The sequence below is a fragment of the Oncorhynchus masou genome, chromosome 30 (assembly GCF_036934945.1).
Source record: "Oncorhynchus masou masou isolate Uvic2021 chromosome 30, UVic_Omas_1.1, whole genome shotgun sequence".
NCBI classification, from domain to species: domain Eukaryota; kingdom Metazoa; phylum Chordata; class Actinopteri; order Salmoniformes; family Salmonidae; genus Oncorhynchus; species Oncorhynchus masou.
Window position 1 is genome coordinate 65,268,594 of NC_088241.1, and position 20,321 is coordinate 65,288,914.

Consider the following 20,321-nt stretch of genomic DNA (forward strand, 5'->3'; position numbering starts at 1 on the left):
GTTTTGAGCCCTGAGGAACACCTTTCTGCATGTAGCTCTTGGGCGCCCACTGGGGGTCTCCATCAGAATATGAGTCGCTGTACTGAACTACAGCCACGTCCTCTTCCTCGTAGTCAACTGGTGGCGGTGGAGGAGGGGGAGGAGCTTCATCAAACATGGGCAGGTCATCGGGTGGAGGAGGGGGAGGCGGAGTAGGGGTGTCTGCAACTGCCAAATGGCGATGAGTTAAAGGAAGGGGAGAGAGAATGAGATTAGGAACACTGGGAGAAAGGAAACAGTACAATAGTACATTACATTTGGGCTTCGCATGCCACCAAGCCCAACAGTAGAGAAAACCACGCAAAAACCATGCAATCGTGAGAAGAGCAACATGCAGTGGTGTTTGTATGCCAGGCACCGATGGTTAGTCGGTCAAGGACCAAATAAAATGCATGACAGCGAGTTGTCGGCATGCTGATTATTTTTTTTTACCTTTCTTGAGGTTCTTGTAACCAAATGACGTCTCTTAACAAGTGACTTGAACAAGTGACCTTGAGGAACGAATCTCAGGTCAAAAAAAAAAAATCAGCATGCCGACAACTCGCTGTCATGCTGATTTTTTTTTTTGACCTTTCTTGATTTTGACCTGAGATTCGTTCCTCCAGGTCACTTGTTCAAGTCACTTGTTAAGAGAGGTCATTTGGTTACACGTGTCTTTAACACCAGGGTAATTGCTGCACTTGTTTTGAACATTCTATTTCCATTGTTTTCCCATTACATTTGAATTCTCGTCTGGTGTTTTACTGTACAGTATCATTATACAGTTTGCACGGAAGTAGAGAACTTGTGACTATCCTAGAGGGTATTGCAGCTCTATAACCACAAACACACACTGGTCCAATCCCAAATCGACCCTTAAACCATATGCACTTGTGGAGATATGAGAGGATTTGATTGGAATAAGCAATATGGTGAAACTTCCACTTAGCCCATCAGAGTGCAAGTTGGTGCTACCACCAGATTGCCTGTACCTGTAACATCGTCTAAAGATCTCCACAAGTGCACAGGGTGTAGGGCTGAGAGCACCATTTGGAAGTGGCCCATCCAAAGCTGCCACTAGTTTCAGTAGAGGGCAGCAGAGAACCCTGTCCTCCTATCAGTCATGTTCCAAAGTGACAACCCTGCTCCAATTTTATGACACCTTGTGACCCAAGTCCAAGGAAAAATGTATTTTACTTTTTTTTTTTTCAGGAAAGATTTCGTAACACTTTGCTTCTGTAAATTATTAAAGAAGAACGCCTACAAATGAGTACACGTCATAAACTGCAGCCTGAATAGTCGGTATGGACCTCTGAATCAGGCTCCACATTTGTAAACGTGAATCTGATCGTGGAGGCTTACCTGCATAAATCACACATGACCATTTCTGTATTGTACCAAAGGGGAATAAGAGCTCAGATATTCCCACGGTTGTTGTTAATCAAAGGATGATATGCCATAATGCCATCAACAACCAGGGAACAAGATGAGTGGGTTCTGTTTCACTCTTTCGACTGGAAATGACAGCCTTCGTACCGTTAAGAAGCAGCTATAAAATGGTGTTTAATTCTGCCAGTAGCATACATCTGTCTTAACAATAGCAGGCTAAGCTTCTTTAGAGTTACATGGAAGCCTGCAGACTATTTCACTGTTGATCACACAGTACACACAATATATTTAGTCCTTCCATATGTTTAGTCCTGTTTAGTCCTTCCATATGTTTAGTCCTTCAATATGTTTAGTCCTTCAATATGTTTAGTCCTTCCATATGTTTAGTCCTGTTTAGTCCTTCAATATGTTTAGTCCTTCAATATGTTTATGTTTAGTCCTGTTTAGTCCTTCAATATGTTTAGTCCTTCAATATGTTTAGTCCTGTTTAGTCCTTCCATATGTTTAGTCCTGTTTAGGCTTTCAATATGTTTAGTCCTGTTTAGTCCTTCCATATGTTTAGTCCTTCAATATGTTTAGTCCTTCAATATGTTTAGTCCAGTTTAGTCCTTCAATATGTTTAGTCCTGTTTAGTCCTTCCATATGTTTAGTCCTGTTTAGTCCTTCAATATGTTTAGTCCTGTTTAGGCTTTCAATATGTTTAGTCCTGTTTAGTCCTTCAATATGTTTAGTCCTATTTAGTCCTTCAATATGTTTAGTCCTATTTAGTCCTTCAATATGTTTAGTCCTTCCATATGTTTAGTCCTTCACTATGTTTAGTCCTTCACTATGTTTAGTCCTTCACTATGTTTAGTCCTGTTTAGTCCTTCAATATGTTTAGTCCTATTTAGTCCTTCAATATGTTTAGTCCTATTTAGTCCTTCCATATGTTTAGTCCTTCCATATGTTTAGTCCTTCAATATGTTTAGTCCTGTTTAGTCCTTCAATATGTTTAGTCCTTCAATATGTTTAGTCCTGTTTAGTCCTATTTAGTCCTTCCATATGTTTAGTCCTGTTTAGTCCTATTTAGTCCTTCCATATGTTTAGTTCTATTTAGTCCTTCAATATGTTTAGTCCTATTTAGTCCAATATGTTTAGTCCTATTTAGTCCTTCCATATGTTTAGTCCTATTTAGTCCTTCAATATGTTTAGTCCTGTTTAGTCCTATTTAGTCCTTCCATATGTTTAGTCCTTCAATATGTTTAGTCCTTCAATATGTTTAGTCCCATATGTTTAGTCCTTCAATATGTTTAGTCCTTCAATATGTTTAGTCCTGTTTAGTCCTTCAATATGTTTAGTCCTATTTAGTCCTTCCATATGTTTAGTCCTATTTAGTCCTTCAATATGTTTAGTCCTGTTTAGTCCTATTTAGTCCTTCCATATGTTTAGTCCTTCCATATATTTAGTCCTTCCATATGTTTAGTCCTGTTTAGTCCTATTTAGTCCTTCCATATGTTTAGTCCTATTTAGTCCTTCCATATGTTTAGTCCTGTTTAGTCCTTCAATATGTTTAGTCCTATTTAGTCCTTCAATATGTTTAGTCCTATTTAGTCCTTCCATATGTTTAGTCCTTCAATATGTTTAGTCCTGTTTAGTCCTGTTTAGTCCTTCAATATGTTTAGTCCTTCAATATGTTTAGTCCTGTTTAGTCCTTCCATATGTGCCACTCATTCTGTGATTTCTTTGTGGGTGAAATTCTACTTAACATACAGTGGAACTGACCCTGTATATAATATAATGTAATGTACAGTGCCTTCGGAAAGTATTCAGACCCCTTGACTTTCTCCACATTTTGTTACATTACAGCCTTATTCTAGAATTGATTACATGTTGTTTTTTTTGCAATGTGAACACAATAACCCCATAATGACAAAGTGAAAACTGGTTTGAGTAATGTTTGCAAATGTATTAAAAACAAAAAAACAGAAATACCTCATTTACATATGTATTAAGACCCTTTTCTATGACTCTAAATTGAGCTCAGGTGCATCCTGTTTCAGTTGATCATCCTAGAGATGTTTCTACAACTTGATTGGAGTCCACCTGTGATAAATTAAATTGATTGGATATGATTTGGAAAGGCACACACCTGTCTGTCTATATAAGGTCCCACAGTTGACAGTGCATGTCAGAGCAAAAACCAAACCATGAGGTCGAAGGAATTGTCCGTAGAGCTCCGAGACAGGATTGTGTCGAGGCACAGATCTGGGGAAGGGTACCAAAACATTTTTGCGGCGTTGAAGGTCTCCAAGAACACAGTGGCCTCCATCATTCTTAAAAAGAAGAAGTTTGGAACTACCAAGTCTCTTCCTAGAGCTGGCCGCACGGGCAAACTGAACAATTGGGGGAGAAGGACCTTGGTCAGGAAGGTGACCAAGAACCCAATGGTCACTCTAACAGAGCTTTAGAGCTCCTCTGTGGACATGGGAGAACCTTCCAGAAGGACAACCATCTCTGCAGCACTCCAATAATCAGGCCTCTATGGTAGAGTGGCCAGACGGAAGCCACTCCTCAGTAAAAGGCTGCTTGGAGTTTGTTAAAAAGGCACCTAAAGGACTCTCAGACTATGAGAAACAAGATTCTCTGGTCTGATGAAACCAAGATTGAACTCTTTGGCCTGAATGCCAAGTGTCACGTCTGGAGGAAACCTGGCACCATCCCTACGGTGAAGCATGGTGGTGGCAGTATCATGCTGTAGGGATGTTTTTCAGTGGCAGGGACTGGGAGACTAGTCAGGATCGAGGCAAAGATGAACGAACCACAGTACAGAGAGATCCTTGATGAAAACCTGCTCTAGAGTGACTCGATGCTGTAATCGCTGCCAAAGGTTCTTTAACAAACCTGAGAAAGCTTGAGAGGATCTGCAGAGAAGAATGGGAGAAACACCCCATATAAATAAATCAAATGTATTTATTGCCCTTCGTACATCAGCTGATATATCAAAGTGCTGTACAGAAACTCAGCCTAAAACCCCAAACAGCAAGCAATGCAGGTGTAGAAGCACGGTGGCTAGGAAAAACTCCCTAGAAAGGCCAAAACCTAGGAAGAAACCTAGAGAGGAACCAGGCTATGTGGGGTGGCCAGTCCTCTTCTGGCTGTGCCATATACAGGTGTGCCAAGCTTGTAGCGTCATACCGAAGAAGACTCGAGGCTGTTATCACTGCAAAAGGTACTTCAACAAAATACTGATTAAAGGGTCTGAATACTTATGTTAATGTCATATTTCACGTTTTGTTTATTTCATAAATTAGCAAATTTGCTTTGTCATTATGTGGTATTGTGATGTCATTATGGGGTATTGTGATGTCATTATGGAGTATTGTGATGTCATTATGGGGTATTGTGATGTCATTATGGGGTATTGTGATGTCATTATGGGGTATTGTGATGTCATTATGGAGTATTGTGATGTCATTATGGGGTATTGTGATGTCATTATGGGGTATTGTGATGTCATTATGGGGTATTGTGTACATTCTCCTGAATAATCTTGGAATGGAGCCACTTTTTACACTATTTGTCTCCGCATCTGCATAGCGGAGAAAGCAATGGGTGTCAATGGCAATAAGCATCTGTCTGAGAATACTATTTATTAACACAGACAAAATATAAGAGCTGTCTACTGCACAGGACAGACAGATGGGCAGGACAGACAGACAGGCAGGACAGTTGAGTGAACAGGCACAAAGCATGCTGTGTGTGATTGACAGATGGGGGTTGTTCTACTCAGATTTATGGGAACAGGGAGAGTGATCTGGGGAACAGAGAGAGTGATCTGGGGAACAGAGAGAGTGATCTGGGGAACAGAGAGAGTGATCTGGGGAACAGAGAGAGTGATCTGGGGAACAGAGAGAGTGATCTGGGGAACAGAGAGAGTGATCTGGGGAACAGAGAGAGTGAGAGAGAGTGATCTGGGGAACAGAGAGAGTGATCTGGGGAACAGAGAGAGTGATCTGGGGAACAGAGAGAGTGATCTGGGGAACAGAGAGAGTGATCTGGGGAACAGAGAGAGTGATCTGGGGAACAGAGTGTGATCTGGGGAACAGAGAGAGTGATCTGGGGAACAGAGAGAGTGATCTGGGGAACAGAGAGAGTGATCTGGGGAACAGAGTGTGATCTGGGGAACAGAGTGATCTGGGGAACAGAGAGAGTGATCTGGGGAACAGAGAGAGTGATCTGGGGAACAGAGAGTGTGATCTGGGGAACAGAGAGAGTGATCTGGGGAACAGAGAGAGTGATCTGGGGAACAGAGAGAGTGATCTGGGGAACAGAGAGAGTGATCTGGGGAACAGAGAGAGTGATCTGGGGAACAGAGAGAGTGATCTGGGGAACAGAGAGAGTGATCTGGGGAACAGAGAGAGTGTGTGCTGGGCCTGTGGACTTACTGTTCTCCTGCACCCTGGCCACAAAGCCTGTCAGAGGTATCTGTGGAGTCAGCTGGGGCATGGGGGGAGGAGGGGCAGCTATAGCCACGGGAAGCCCCCCCACACATACCAAACAAAAGAGGAGAAATCAAGGATATAAAGTAGACAGAAAGGACAGAGAGAAGGACGAGAGAAACAGATATCAGTCACCAACAATAGATTAAAATATTATCCCGACCCAAGTCAACAGGAAACAGAGTACCCCAAGTCAACAGGAAACAGAGTACCCCAACCCAAGTCAACAGGAAACAGAGTACCCCAACCCAAGTCAACAGGAAACAGAGTACCCCAACCCAAGTCAACAGGAAACAGAGTACCCCTACCCAAGTCAACAGGAAACAGAGTACCCCAAGTCAACAGGAAACAGAGTACCCCAAGTCAACAGGAAACAGAGTACCCCTACCCAAGTCAACAGGAAACAGAGTACCCCTACCCAAGTCAACAGGAAACAGAGTACCCCTACCCAAGTCAACAGGAAACAGAGTACCCCTACCCAAGTCAACAGGAAACAGAGTACCCCAAGTCAACAGGAAACAGAGTACCCCTACCCAAATCAACAGGAAACAGAGTACCCCTACCCAAGTCAACAGGAAACAGAGTACCCCAAGTCAACAGGAAACAGAGTACCCCTACCCAAGTCAACAGGAAACAGAGTACCCCTACCCAAGTCAACAGGAAACAGAGTGCCCCTACCCAAGTCAACAGGAAACAGAGTGCCCCTACCCAAGTCAACAGGAAACAGAGTGCCCCTACCCAAGTCCATACAATACTATCATTGCAAGAATTAAGAGACATACACATTGCAAGGTTAGTCATGAGTTTTGTGCACTTCTACAAGGAAATTAGTTTAACATGTAATGTGTACAAATCTATGCTTGTGGTTTTTAATTCAGGGAGGCCAGAGACTGAGTCCAAGGTTTCCCAAGGTATTTGATTGTTGCACCGACTGAGGGATTATACAGAGATTAGGTTTGATTATTGTACAGACTGAGGGATTATACAGAGATTAGGTTTGCTTGTTGTACAGATTGAGGGATTATACAGAGATTAGAGACTCATACATTTCCTCAATGAAAACAATGTACTGAGCAAATGTCAAATTGGCTTTTTACCAAATTACCGTACAACAGACCATGTATTCACCCTGCACACCCTAATTGACAACCAAACAAACCAAAACAAGGGCAAAGTCTTCTCATGCTTTGTTGATTTCAAAAAAGCCTTTGACTCAATTTGGCATGAGGGTCTGCTATACAAATTGATGGAAAGTGGTGTTGGGGGTAAAACATACAACATCATAAAATCCATGTACACAAACAACAAGTGTGCGGTTAAAATTGGCAAAAAACACACATTTCTTCACACAGGGTCGTGGGGTGAGACAGGGATGCAGCTTAAGCCCCACCCTCTTCAAAATATACATCAACGAATTGGTGCGGGCACTAGAAAAGTCGGCCTCACCCTACTCGAATCCGAAGTCAAATGTCTACTGTTTGCTGATGATCTGGTGCTTCTGTCACCAACCAAGGAGGGCTTACACCAGCACCTAGATCTTCTGCACAGATTCTGACAGACCTGGGCCCTGACAGTAAATCTCAGTAAGACCAAAATAATGGTGTTCCAAAAAAGGTCCAGTCGCCAGGACCACAAATACAAATTCCATCTCGACACGGTTGCCCTAGAGCACACAAAAAACGATACATACTTTGGCCTAAACATCAGTGCCACAGGTAACTTCCACAAAGCTGTGAACGATCTAAGAGACAAGGCAAGAAGGGCATTCTATGCCATCAAAAGGAACATACATTTCAACATCCCAATTAAGATCTGGCTAAAAATACTTGAATCAGTCATAGAGCCCATTGCCCTTTATGGTTGTGAGGTCTGGGTCCGCTCACCAACCAAGAATTCGCAAAATGGGACAAACACCAAATTGAGACTCTGAATGCAGAATTCTGCAAAAATATCCTCCGTGTACAACGTAGAACACCAAATACTGCATTCAGAGCAGAATTAGGCCGATACCCACTAATTATCAAAATCCAGAAAAGAGCTGTTAAATTCTACAACCACCTAAAAGGAAGCGATTCCCAAACCTTCCATAACAAAGCCATCACCTACAGAGAGATGAACCTGGAGAAGAGTCCCCTAAGCAAGCTGGTCCTGGGGCTCTGTTCACAAACACAAACACACCCCACAGAGCCCCAGGGCAGCAGCACAATTAGACCCAACCAAATCATGAGAAAACAAAAAACACATTGGAAAGAATTAACAAAAAAACAGCAAAATAGAATGCTATTTGGTCCTACACAGAGAGTACACAGCGGCAGAATACATGACCACTGTGACTGACCCAAACTTAAGGAAAGCTTTGACTATGTACAGATTTAGTGAGCATAGCCTTGCTATTGAGAAAGGCTGCCCTAGACAGACCTGGCTCTCAAGAGAAGACAGGCTATGTGCACACTGCCCACAAAATGAGGTGGAAACTGAGCTGCACTTCCTAAACTCCTGTCCAATGTATGACCATATTAGAGACACATATTTCCCTCAGATATTTACACAGATCCACAAAGAATTCGAAAACAAATCCAATTTTGATAAACTCCCATCTCTACTGGGTGAAATTCCACAGTGTGCCATCACAGCAGCAAGATTTGTGACCTGTTGCCACAAGAAAAGGGCAACCAGTGAAGAACAAACACCATTGTAAATACAACCCATATTTATGCTTATTTATTTCCCTTGTGTACTTTAACTATTTGTACATTGTTACAACACTGTATGTATATATATATATATATATATTTATTTATATATATTTATATATATATATTTATATTTATATGACATTTGTAATGTCTTTATTGTTTTGAAACTTCTGCATGTGTAATGTTTACTGTAAATTTTTATTGTTTATTTCACTTTTGTATAATATCTACCTCACTTGCTTTGGCAATGTTAACACATGTTTTCCCATGCCAATAAAGCCCCTTGAATTGAATTGATTAGGTTTGATTGTTGTACAGACTGAGGGATTATACAGAGATTAGGTTTGATTGTTGTACAGACAGGGATTATATAGAGATTAGGTTTGATTGTTGTACAGACAGGGATTATATAGAGATTAGGTTTGATTGTTGTACAGATTGAGGGATTATACAGAGATTAGGTTTGATTATTGTCAAATTGCCAGTTCCTGCTCCTAATCCTAATCTGAACGAGATGATTGTAGTGTTGCCGTACGGCTGTTTGCAACCCTACTGCCCCTGGCTTTCAATAAACCGAGTTACGTTCACAAACCGTGGCGTGAAGTGTGTCACCCATAGAAATATAATCGATGAGGCCTTCGAACCTCTAATCCTGGCAATTTGACTGGTCAACTCTTTGGTACACTCACAATGGCTGCCGATCCACCCAGTATGTCATCATTGACTTAAATGGGGAGGCCCGTTCTACAGACTCCACCATTTTAAAATAAACAGCTGACCTTAGAGATGGTCAGGGTCAAGGGTCAGGGACAAGTGACTCATCACAGCAGGGGTCCCTCTAGCTACAGTAGCATGTTGCAGTTGTCCTCACTGATGTCTAAATGCATATTTTGTATAACAATCATCGACGGCTTGATGTTTCTGTCTGAAATTAAATAAAAAATATATATATATATTTTTTTACATGAATAAATAAGAAAGGGGCCAATATTTAATATTTTCAAATTCCACCCCTAGAAAGGCTACTGCTAATGCTGTTTTAAAATGGCTGTTAATCTATAGGCTCGAGGTCAACCTCTGCTAATGCTGTTTTAAAATGGCTGTTAATCTATAGGCTCGAGGTCAACCCCTGCTAATGATGTTTTAAAATGGCTGTTAATCTATAGGCTCGAGGTCAACCCCTGCTAATGCTGTTTTAAAATGGCTGTTAATCTATAGGCTCGAGGTCAGCCCCTGCTAATGCTGTTTTATAAAATGCTAATGCTGTTTTTAAAATGGCTGTTAATCTATAGGCTCGAGGTCAACCTCTGCTAATGCTGTTTTAAAATGGCTGTTAATCTATAGGCTCGAGGTCAACCTCTGCTAATGCTGTTTTAAAATGGCTGTTAATCTATAGGCTCGAGGTCAACCTCTGCTAATGCTGTTTTAAAATGGCTGTTAATCTATAGGCTCGAGGTCAACCTCTTAATGCTGTTTTAAAATGGCTGTTAATCTATAGGCTCGAGGTCAACCTCTGCTAATGATGTTTTAAAATGGCTGTTAATCTATAGGCTCGAGGTCAACCCCTGCTAATGCTGTTTTAAAATGGCTGTTAATCTATAGGCTCGAGGTCAACCCCTGCTAATGCTGTTTTAAAATGGCTGTTAATCTATAGGCTCGAGGTCAACCCCTGCTAATGCTGTTTTAAAATGGCTGTTAATCTAGGCTAGGCTAATGCTGTTTTAAAATGGCTGTCAACCCCTGCTAATGCTGTTTTAAAATGGCTGTTAATCTATAGGCTCGAGGTCAACCCCTGCTAATGCTGTTTTAAAATGGCAGTTAATCTATAGGCTCGAGGTCAACCCCTGCTAATGCTGTTTTATTTTTTGTTAAATTTTTTTAACCTTTATTTTACTAGGCAAGTCAGTTAAGAACAAATTCTTATTTTCAATGAAACTGCCTGTTCAGGGGCAGAACAGATTTGTACCTTGTGAGCTCGGGGATTCGAACTTGCAACCTTTCGGTTACTAGTCCAACGCTCTAAACCACTAGGCTACCCTGCCGCCCCAAATGGCTGTTAATCTATAGGCTCCAGGTCAACCCCATGTCTAAATCAGGATCTTTTACTGAAGGAAGCGCGCCATGCCGTTATATATGCTTGGATAAGTGGTTCATTAGCAGTTGCAGAAAGTCGTGTTATGGAACAGCCCACGGGGTTCATGACATCACTAACAAAAGGAGAGAAGAAAAAGAATCATCTGAAAGTTCCGGGCCTGGACATCTACAGCGTCTACAGCGTGCGGCGTAGAACTGGGACGAGACGCAACGACAACAAGGGTGGCCACAGTTATAAATGATGTAGGGGGACGAGATGTAGGGGGACGAGATGTAGGGGGACGAGGGTTCTGGCTCATGAGAGAAGCGTCCTCCTCATCCTCCTCCATTCTGGGTGTGCATCCCAAATGGTATCCTATTCCCTATATAGTGCACTACTTTAGACCAGAGCCCTATGGACCCTATTCCCTATATAGTGCACTACTTTAGACCAGAGCCCTATGGGCCCTATTCCCTTTATAGTGCACTACTTTAGACCAGAGTCCTATGGAACCCTATTCCCTTTATAGTGCACTACTTTAGACCAGAGCCCTATGGACCCTATTCCCTTTATAGTGCACTACTTTAGACCAGAGCCCTATGGACCCTATTCCCTTTATAGTGCACTACTTTTGACCAGAGCCCTATGGACCCTATTCCCTTTATAGTGCACTACTTTTGAACAAAACTCTATGGGCCCTATTCCCTTATAGTGCACTACTTTAGACCAGAGCTCTATGGGCCCTATTCCCTTTATAGTGCACTACTTTAGACCAGAGCCCTATGGGCCCTATTCCCTTTATAGTGCACTACTTTAGACCAGAGTCCTATGGAACCCTATTCCCTATATAGTGCACTACTTTAGACCAGAGCCCTATAGACCCTATTCCCTTTATAGTGCACTACTTTAGACCAGAGCCCTATGGACCCTATTCCCTTTATAGTGCACTACTTTAGAACGGAGCCCTATGGAACCCTATTCCCTATATAGTGCACTACTTTTGACCAGAGCTCTATGGGCCCTATTCCCTTATAGTGCACTACTTTAGACCAGAGCTCTATGGGCCCTATTCCCTTTATAGTGCACTACTTTAGACCAGAGCCCTATGGGCCCTATTCCCTTTATAGTGCACTACTTTAGACCAGAGCCCTATGGGCCCTATTCCCTTTATAGTGCACTACTTTTGACCAGAGCTCTATGGGCCCTATTCCCTTTATAGTGCACTACTTTTGAACAAAACTCTATGGACCCTATTCCCTTTATAGTGCACTACTTTAGACCAGAGCCATATGGCACCCTATTCCCTTTATAGTGCACTACTTTAGACCAGAGCCCTATGGGCCCTATTCCCTTTATAGTGCACTACTTTAGACCAGAGCCCTATGGACCCTATTCCCTTTATAGTGCACTACTTTAGACCAGAGCCCTATGGGCCCTATTCCCTTTATAGTGCACTACTTTTGAACAAAACTCTATGGACCCTATTCCCTTTATAGTGCACTACTTTAGACCAGAGCCATATGGCACCCTATTCCCTACATAGTGCACTACTTTAGACCAGAGCCCTATGGACCCTATTCCCTTTATAGTGCACTACTTTAGACCAGAGCCCTATGGGGAATAGTGTGCGATTTGGGACACAAGACAGTGTCCTCTTAGTGCTTGATGGACCTTAACATTCAATGACAACCCTCTGCACACGGTGATGCCTGCTAACATTGTGACAGTGAGATTTTAACGGGCCGGTCTTTCACAGTGTAAGTGAATGGGAGAGGGGAGAGCCGAGGCGAATCTCAATTCCAACCGGAACACGTGGCTGCCGACAGCTTGACTTCATCACATTTTATTCTCAGTCTTCTTTTGAATTTATTTATTTATTTTTCTCATTTTGACTTGATGAGGTTATTGAGTTCAGTCCGCCTGCACATCACCGGGCCTGCCTGTGTCTTTGTTCCCACAGGATCTTTAGTGGAAGGGTATTACAAGTGGACATCTTGAGCTGGGGTCACCCTCTTGGGGGGCTGGCTAGTACATTTGAGGGAACAGGGAGAGAAGAGAGAGGTGGAAATGAACCACTTTAAAGAGGTTGTGAAACACACAAATAAATTGTGATTTTAACAAATCCTCAGATCGTACTTAAAACAGAGGCATATTGAATGTACCAGCTGGAGAATCCGAGGACTGGAATATATTCTACGTCAAATGTACAAGACGTTCACCAGAGCACTTCGACAGGAGAGAAATCAGCACTAGTGCTTTGGAGAAACCACCCCTGACCTTGAGGACGAAACGACTGTGGCGCTGTCACCGGCCGCTGACTACAAACTCTAACCTGCAGAGCCAATCACAGATTAGAACCTGGACGACACTGAAATCAGTCAGTTGCCATGGTGACTGCTGTTGTTTCATTGTTTGTAACTTTCCTTTTTTTTTTTTTTTTTTACTTAACATTTATTTTCCTTAAAACTTCTTCAAGCATTGTTGGTTAAGCGCCTGTAAGTAAGGTCTTCTTCACCTGTTGTATTCGTCGCATGTGACAAATACAATTTGATTTGAGTGACAGTGAAGTAATTAGCTTCTGGGCCATCCAATGAGAGTGGTAGACTGGTTGCTTCATAAATGGCACCCTATTCCCTATGTAGTGCACTACTTTTGACCTGGGTCCATAGGGAAAGTAGTGCACAGTGTAGCTCCCCTGTGCTAGTAAAGACAAGAGGGAAGTGCCGTTCCCATGAGAGGGAATCTATCTATCTATAGTATCGATCCACCCACCCACCCACCCATCCATCCATCCATCCATCCACCCACCCACCCACCTACCCACCTACCCACCCACCCATCCATCCATCCATCTATCTATAGTATCGATCCACCCACCCACCCACCCATCCCCAGTCTAATAGAGGGGTGTTGGGGGGGGGGGGATCTATCTATAGTATCGATCTACCCACCCACCCACCCACCCATCCATCCATCCATCTATACCCCCATCTATCTCCAGTCTAATAGGGGGGGGGTCTATCTATCTATCTCCAGTCTAATAGAGGGGTGTTGGTGGGGGGGGGATCTATCTATAGTATCGATCCACCCACCCACCCACCCATCCATCCATCCATTCCCCCATCCATCCAACTATCTATCCATCCCCCCATCCATCCCCAGTCTAATAGAGGGGTGTTGGTGGGGGGGGGGGATCTATCTATAGTATCGATCCACCCACCCACCCATCCATCCATCCATCTATACCCCCATCTATCTCCAGTCTAATAGGGGGGTCTATCTATCTCCAGTCTAATAGAGGGGTGTTGGTGGGGGGGGGATCTATCCATCTCCAGTCTAATAGAGGGTGTTGGTGGGGGGATCTATCCATCTCCAGTCTAATAGAGGGTTGTTGGTGGGGGGGTGGGGGGTCTATCCATCTCCAGTCTAATAGAGGGGTGTTGGTGGGGGGGATCCATCTCCAGTCTAATAGAGGGGTGTTGGTGGGGGGGGATCTATCTATATCCAGTCTAATAGAGGGGGGGGTCTATCTATCTATCTCCAGTCTAATAGAGGGGTGTTGGTGGGGGGGGGGGTCTATCCATCTCCAGTCTAATAGAGGGGTGTTGGTGGGGGGGGATCCATCTCCAGTCTAATAGAGGGGTGTTGGTGGGGGGGGATCTATCTATATCCAGTCTAATAGAGGGGTGTTGGAGAGGATCTGTCTATCTATCTAATAGAGGGGTGTTGGTGGGGGGAACTATCTCCGGTCTAATAGAGGGGTGCTGTGGTGGGGGGGATCTATCTCCGGTCTTATAGAGGGTGTGGGGGGGGGGGGGGATTGGTGTGTGTGGGGGGGGGGGATCTATCTCCAGTCTAATAGGGGGCAAAATCTATCTATCTCCAGTCTAATAGTGTGGGGGGGGGGTGTCTGTCTAATAGGGGGAGGGAATCTATCTGTCTCCAGTCTAATAGGGGGGGGGGATCTATCTATCTCCAGTCTAATAGGGGGAGGAATCTATCTGTCTCCAGTCTAATGGGGGGGGATCTATCTATCTCCAGTCGAATAGAGGGGTGTTGGGGGATCTATCTATCTATTTAATAGAGGGGTATTGGTGGGGGGGGGGATCTATCTCCAGTCTAATAGGGTGTTGGGGGGGGATCTGTCTAATAGGGGTGGGGAGGGAATCTATCTATCTCCAGTCTAATAGGGGGGGGTCTATTTCCAGTCTAAAGGGGGGGGATCTATCTATCTCCAGTCTAATAGAGCCGGGGGTCTATTTCCAGTCTAAGGGGGGGGGAATCTATCTATCTCCAGTCTAATAGAGGGGGGGTCTATTTCCAGTCTAATAGGGGGGGGATCTATCTATCTCCAGTCTAATAGGGGGGGGGTGTCTGTCTAATAGGGGGAGGGAATCTATCTGTCTCCAGTCTAATAGGGGTGGGGGATCTATCTATCTATTTAATAGAGAGGTCTATGGGGGGTCTATCTCCAGTCTAATAGAGGGTATTGGTGGGGGGGATCTATCTCCAGTCTAATAGGGGGATCAGTCTAATAGGGGGGGGAATCTATCTATCTCCAGTCTAATAGAGGGGGGGTCTATTTCCAGTCTAAAGGGGGGATCTATCTATCTCCAGTCTAATAGAGCCGGGGGTCTATTTCCAGTCTAAAGGGGGGGGAATCTATCTATCTCCAGTCTAATAGGGGGGGGGGGTCTATTTCCAGTCTAATAGGGGGGGGGGATCTATCTATATCCAGTCTAATAGGGGAGGGGGGGGAAATATATCTATCTCCAGTCTAATTGGGGGGATCTATCTATCTCCAGTCTAATAGGGGGGGGATCTATCTCCAGTCTAATAGGGAGGGGGTCTATCTATCTCCAGTCTAATAGGGGGTGGGGAATCTATCTATCTCCAGTCTAATAGGGGGGGGGGTCTATCTATCTCCAGTCTAATAGACGGGGGGGTCTATCTATCTATCTATCTATCTATCTATCTATCTCCTATCTATCTATCTATCTATCTATCTATCTATCTATCTATCTATCTCCAGTCTAATAGGGGGGTGGGGAATCTATCTATCTCCAGTCTAATAGAGGGGGGTCTATCTATCTATCTCCAGTCTAATAGGGGGGGGGTCTATCTATCTCCAGTCTAATAGACGGGGGGTCTATCTATCTATCTCCAGTCTAATAGGGGGTGGGGAATCTATCTATCTCCAGTCTAATAGGGGGGGGTCTATCTATCTATCTATCTATCTATCTATCTCCAGTCTAATAGGGGGTGGGGAATCTATCTATCTCCAGTCTAATAGAGGGGGGTCTATCTATCTCCAGTCTAATAGGGAGGGGGTCTATCTATCTCCAGTCTAATAGGGGGTGGGGAATCTATCTATCTCCAGTCTAATGGGGGGGTCTATCTATCTCCAGTCTAATAGGGAGGGGGTCTATCTATCTCCAGTCTAATAGGGGGGGGGAATCTATCTATCTCCAGTCTAATAGGGGGGGGTCTATCTATCTCCAGTCTAATAGGGGGGGGGGAGGGGGATCTATCTATCTCCAGTCTAATAGGGGGGGGGGTAGGGGAATCTATCTATCTCCAGTCTAATAGGGGGGGGTCTATCTATCTCCAGTCTAATAGGGGGGGGGGTCTATCTATCTCCAGTCTAATAGGGGGGGGTCTATCTATCTCCAGTCTAATAGGGGGGGTGAATATATCTATCTCCAGTCTAATAGGGGGGGGGGATCTATCTATCTCCAGTCTAATAGGGGGGGATCTATCTATCTCCAGTCTAATAGGGGGGGGGATCTATCTATCTCCAGTCTAATAGGGGGGGGGGGGGGAATCTATCTATCTCCAGTCTAATAGGGGGTGGAATCTATCTCCAGTCTAATAGGGGGTGGAATCTATCTATCTCCAGTCTAATAGGGGGGGGGAATCTATCTATCTCCAGTCTAATAGGGGGGGGGAATCTATCTATCTCCAGTCTAATAGGGGGGGTGGAATCTATCTCCAGTCTAATAGGGGGTATCTATCTCCAGTCTAATAGGGGGGAATCTATCTATCTCCAGTCTAATAGGGGGGGAATCTATCTATCTCCAGTCTAATAGGGGGGGGATCTATCTATCTCCAGTCTAATAGGGGGGGGTCTAATCTATCTATCTCCAGTCTAATAGGGGGGGGATCTATCTATCTCCAGTCTAATAGGGGGGAATCTATCTATCTCCAGTCTAATAGGGGGGGGGGATCTATCTATCTCCAGTCTAATAGGGGGGGGAATCTATCTATCTCCAGTCTAATAGGGGGGGGGGGAATCTATCTATCTCCAGTCTAATAGGGGGGGGGGTGGAATCTATCTATCTCCAGTCTAATAGGGGGGGGGGGATCTATCTATCTCCAGTCTAATAGGGGGGGAATCTATCTATCTCCAGTCTAATAGGGGGGGGGGAATCTATCTATCTCCAGTCTAATAGGGGGGGGGGGGATCTATCTATCTCCAGTCTAATAGGGGGGATCTATCTATCTCCAGTCTAATAGGGGGGATCTATCTATCTCCAGTCTAATAGGGGGATCTATCTATCTCCAGTCTAATAGGGGGGGGATCTATCTATCTCCAGTCTAATAGGGGGGGGGATCTATCTATCTCCAGTCTAATAGGGGGATCTATCTATCTATCTATCTCCAGTCTAATAGGGGGGGGGGAATCTATCTATCTCCAGTCTAATAGGGGGGGAATCTATCTATCTCCAGTCTAATAGGGGGGGGGGAATCTATCTATCTCCAGTCTAATAGGGGGGGGTGGAATCTATCTATCTCCAGTCTAATAGGGGGGTGGAATCTATCTATCTCCAGTCTAATAGGGGGGGTGGAATCTATCTATCTCCAGTCTAATAGGGGGGGGAATCTATCTATCTCCAGTCTAATAGGGGGGGGAATCTATCTATCTCCAGTCTAATAGGGGGGTGGAATCTATCTCCAGTCTAATAGGGAGGGGGATCTATCTATCTCCAGTCTAATAGGGGGGGGAATCTATCTCCAGTCTAATAGGGGGGGGTGGAATCTATCTATCTCCAGTCTAATAGGGGGGGAGGGAATCTATCTGTCTCCAGTCTAATAGGGGGGGGGATCTATCTCCGGTCTAATAGAGGGGTGTTGGTGGGGGGGACATGTGTCTTACTTGAGTTCTGGGGGTAGGTTGAGGTTCCCCCGTTAATGTACGGCTGCTGTATCTGCTGCTGCTGCAGGGAGAACTGGGAGGTGACGGACGGCGCCCGGCGGTAGGTGCCCGTGGCCGAAACCATGGAGACTGAAGAGGTGGTAGAGTTGTGCCGTGAGATCTGCCGCGAGATGGTGCCGAACTGGGACATGGGGATGGGGCCAAGACCAGGCCCGGGGGCCACCGCTAGAGTAGAAACACCCAGAGAAAGAGAGAGAGCGAAACAGATACAGGAAGGGAGGGAGAGGCAGAGAGATTGGGTGGGGGACAGAGAGAAGAAAAGACCAAGGGAAAGAAAGAGACAGAGAGAAAGAGAGACAGAGACAGAAAGAGACCGAAAGAGAGAGAGAACCCAGAAATTAATCAGAGACACCCAATAACAGAGTAGACTTCAGATTTGCAACTGACCCACCAGCATTAAGACCAATCACAGACACCCAGAGGAGGAGAGGGGAGGGGAATCACCACACACATTCCTGATGGACAGACACACCCCAAGTCATAGATGGAGTTCCTTCCTGATGGACGTGCCAATGACTTCCCATTCATGGAGTCCCTTCCCGACCACATTGCAGACGTATACCAGATCTTACAACGCCTGGATAGGTATTTAACATATCAGCAAACCACATCAGACATCCAGCTTAACCCCGACTGCAGTCGATGACGTGGCACGCAGCCATTGGTCGATGCAATGCAGGGGAGAATAGACACATGATTTAAGGACAGACGGAGACAGTTAAAAGGGGACAGCTCCTTCAACTACTCCTGGGGCTTTCTACCACTCCACACGGACTGAGGGATCAATACAACATCCACTATGACCGGCTCATTGTCCATCCTCCTCCCAGCAGCCTGGAAGGGATGAGAGAGCCAAGCGTATGGGGTTCGTAGCTTCAACAACCCGCAGTGCGTCACACACACACACACACACACACACACACACACACACACACACACACACAGTGATTAATGGACAGCTGAGTGTATATATTTTTTTCTTCTTTGTTTGTTCTTTTCCATATGATGTCTATCTGTGATCAGCTACCCAGGAAAGGGCTGAAAATAGCCCATATTAATATATGTAGCCTTAGAAACAAGGTTCATGAAATCAATAACTTGCTAACATCAGAGAACATGAATATATTATCCATTTCTGAGACTCAGAAAATTAATTTGATGATATATCCTTGTATTGCTACTGATGTAACATATATAGAAGAGACAGAAATGCTTATGGGGGAGGTGTTGCAGTAATATATACAGTGCCTTGCGAAAGTATTCGGCCCCCTTGAACTTTGCGACCTTTTGCCACATTTCAGGCTTCAAACATAAAGATATAAACTGTATTTTTTAGTGAAGAATCAACAACAAGTGGGACACAATCATGAAGTGGAACGACATTTATTGGATATTTCAAACTTTTTTAACAAATCAAAAACTGAAAAATTGGGTGTGCAAAATTATTCAGCCCCCTTAAGTTAATACTTTGTAGCGCCACCTTTTGCTGCGATTACAGCTGTAAGTCGCTTGGGGTATGTCTCTATCAGTTTTGCACATCGAGAGACTGAAATTTTTTCCCCATTCCTCCTTGCAAAACAGCTCGAGCTCAGTGAGGTTGGATGGAGAGCATTTGTGAACAGCAGTTTTCATTTCTTTCCACAGATTCTCGATTGGATTCAGGTCTGGACTTTGACTTGGCCATTCTAACACCTGGATATGTTTATTTTTGAACCATTCCATTGTACATTTTGCTTTATGTTTTGGATCATTGTCTTGTTGGAAGACAAATCTCCGTCCCAGTCTCAGGTCTTTTGCAGACTCCATCAGGTTTTCTTCCAGAATGGTCCTGTATTTGGCTCCATCCATCTTCCCATCAATTTTAACCATCTTCCCTGTCCCTGCTGAAGAAAAGCAGGCCCAAACCATGATGCTGCCACCACCATGTTTGACAGTGGGGATGGTGTGTGTTCAGGGTGATGAGCTGTGTTGCTTTTACGCCAAACATAACGTTTTGCATTGTTGCCAATGCATTGTTGGTTTCATCTGACCAGAGCACCTTCTTCCACATGTTTGGTGTGTCTCCCAGGTGGCTTGTGGCAAACTTTATGGATATCTTTAAGAAATGGCTTTCTTCTTGCCACTCTTCCATAAAGGCCAGATTTGTGCAATATACGACTGATTGTTGTCCTATGGACAGAGTCTCCCACGTCAGCTGTAGATCTCTGCAGTTCATCCAGAGTGATCATGGGCCTCTTGGCTGCATCTCTGATCAGTCTTCTCCTTGTATGAGCTGAAATTTTAGAGGGACGGCCAGGTCTTGGTAGATTTGCAGTGGTCTGATACTCCTTCCATTTCAATATTATTGCTTGCACAGTGCTCCTTGGGATGTTTAAAGCTTGGGAAATCTTTTTGTATCCAAATCCGGCTTTAAACTTCTTCACAACAGTATCTCGGACCTGCCTGGTGTG

At 44.3% G+C, this 20,321-nt stretch overlaps 1 protein-coding gene across 1 annotated transcript in view; it reads right to left on the reverse strand.

Moving 5' to 3' along the window:
• LOC135521690 (abl interactor 1-like) overlaps positions 1 to 20,321 on the reverse strand; it is a 57,859-nt gene that overhangs the window by 517 nt on the left and 37,021 nt on the right. Inside the window, exons 7-8 of the mRNA XM_064947363.1 lie at positions 17,812 to 18,036; positions 22 to 207 (exon numbers count right to left, since the gene is read on the reverse strand). Of these exons, the coding sequence (XP_064803435.1) occupies positions 22 to 207; positions 17,812 to 18,036 (411 nt within the window). The remainder of the gene's footprint in view (positions 1 to 21; positions 208 to 17,811; positions 18,037 to 20,321) is intronic.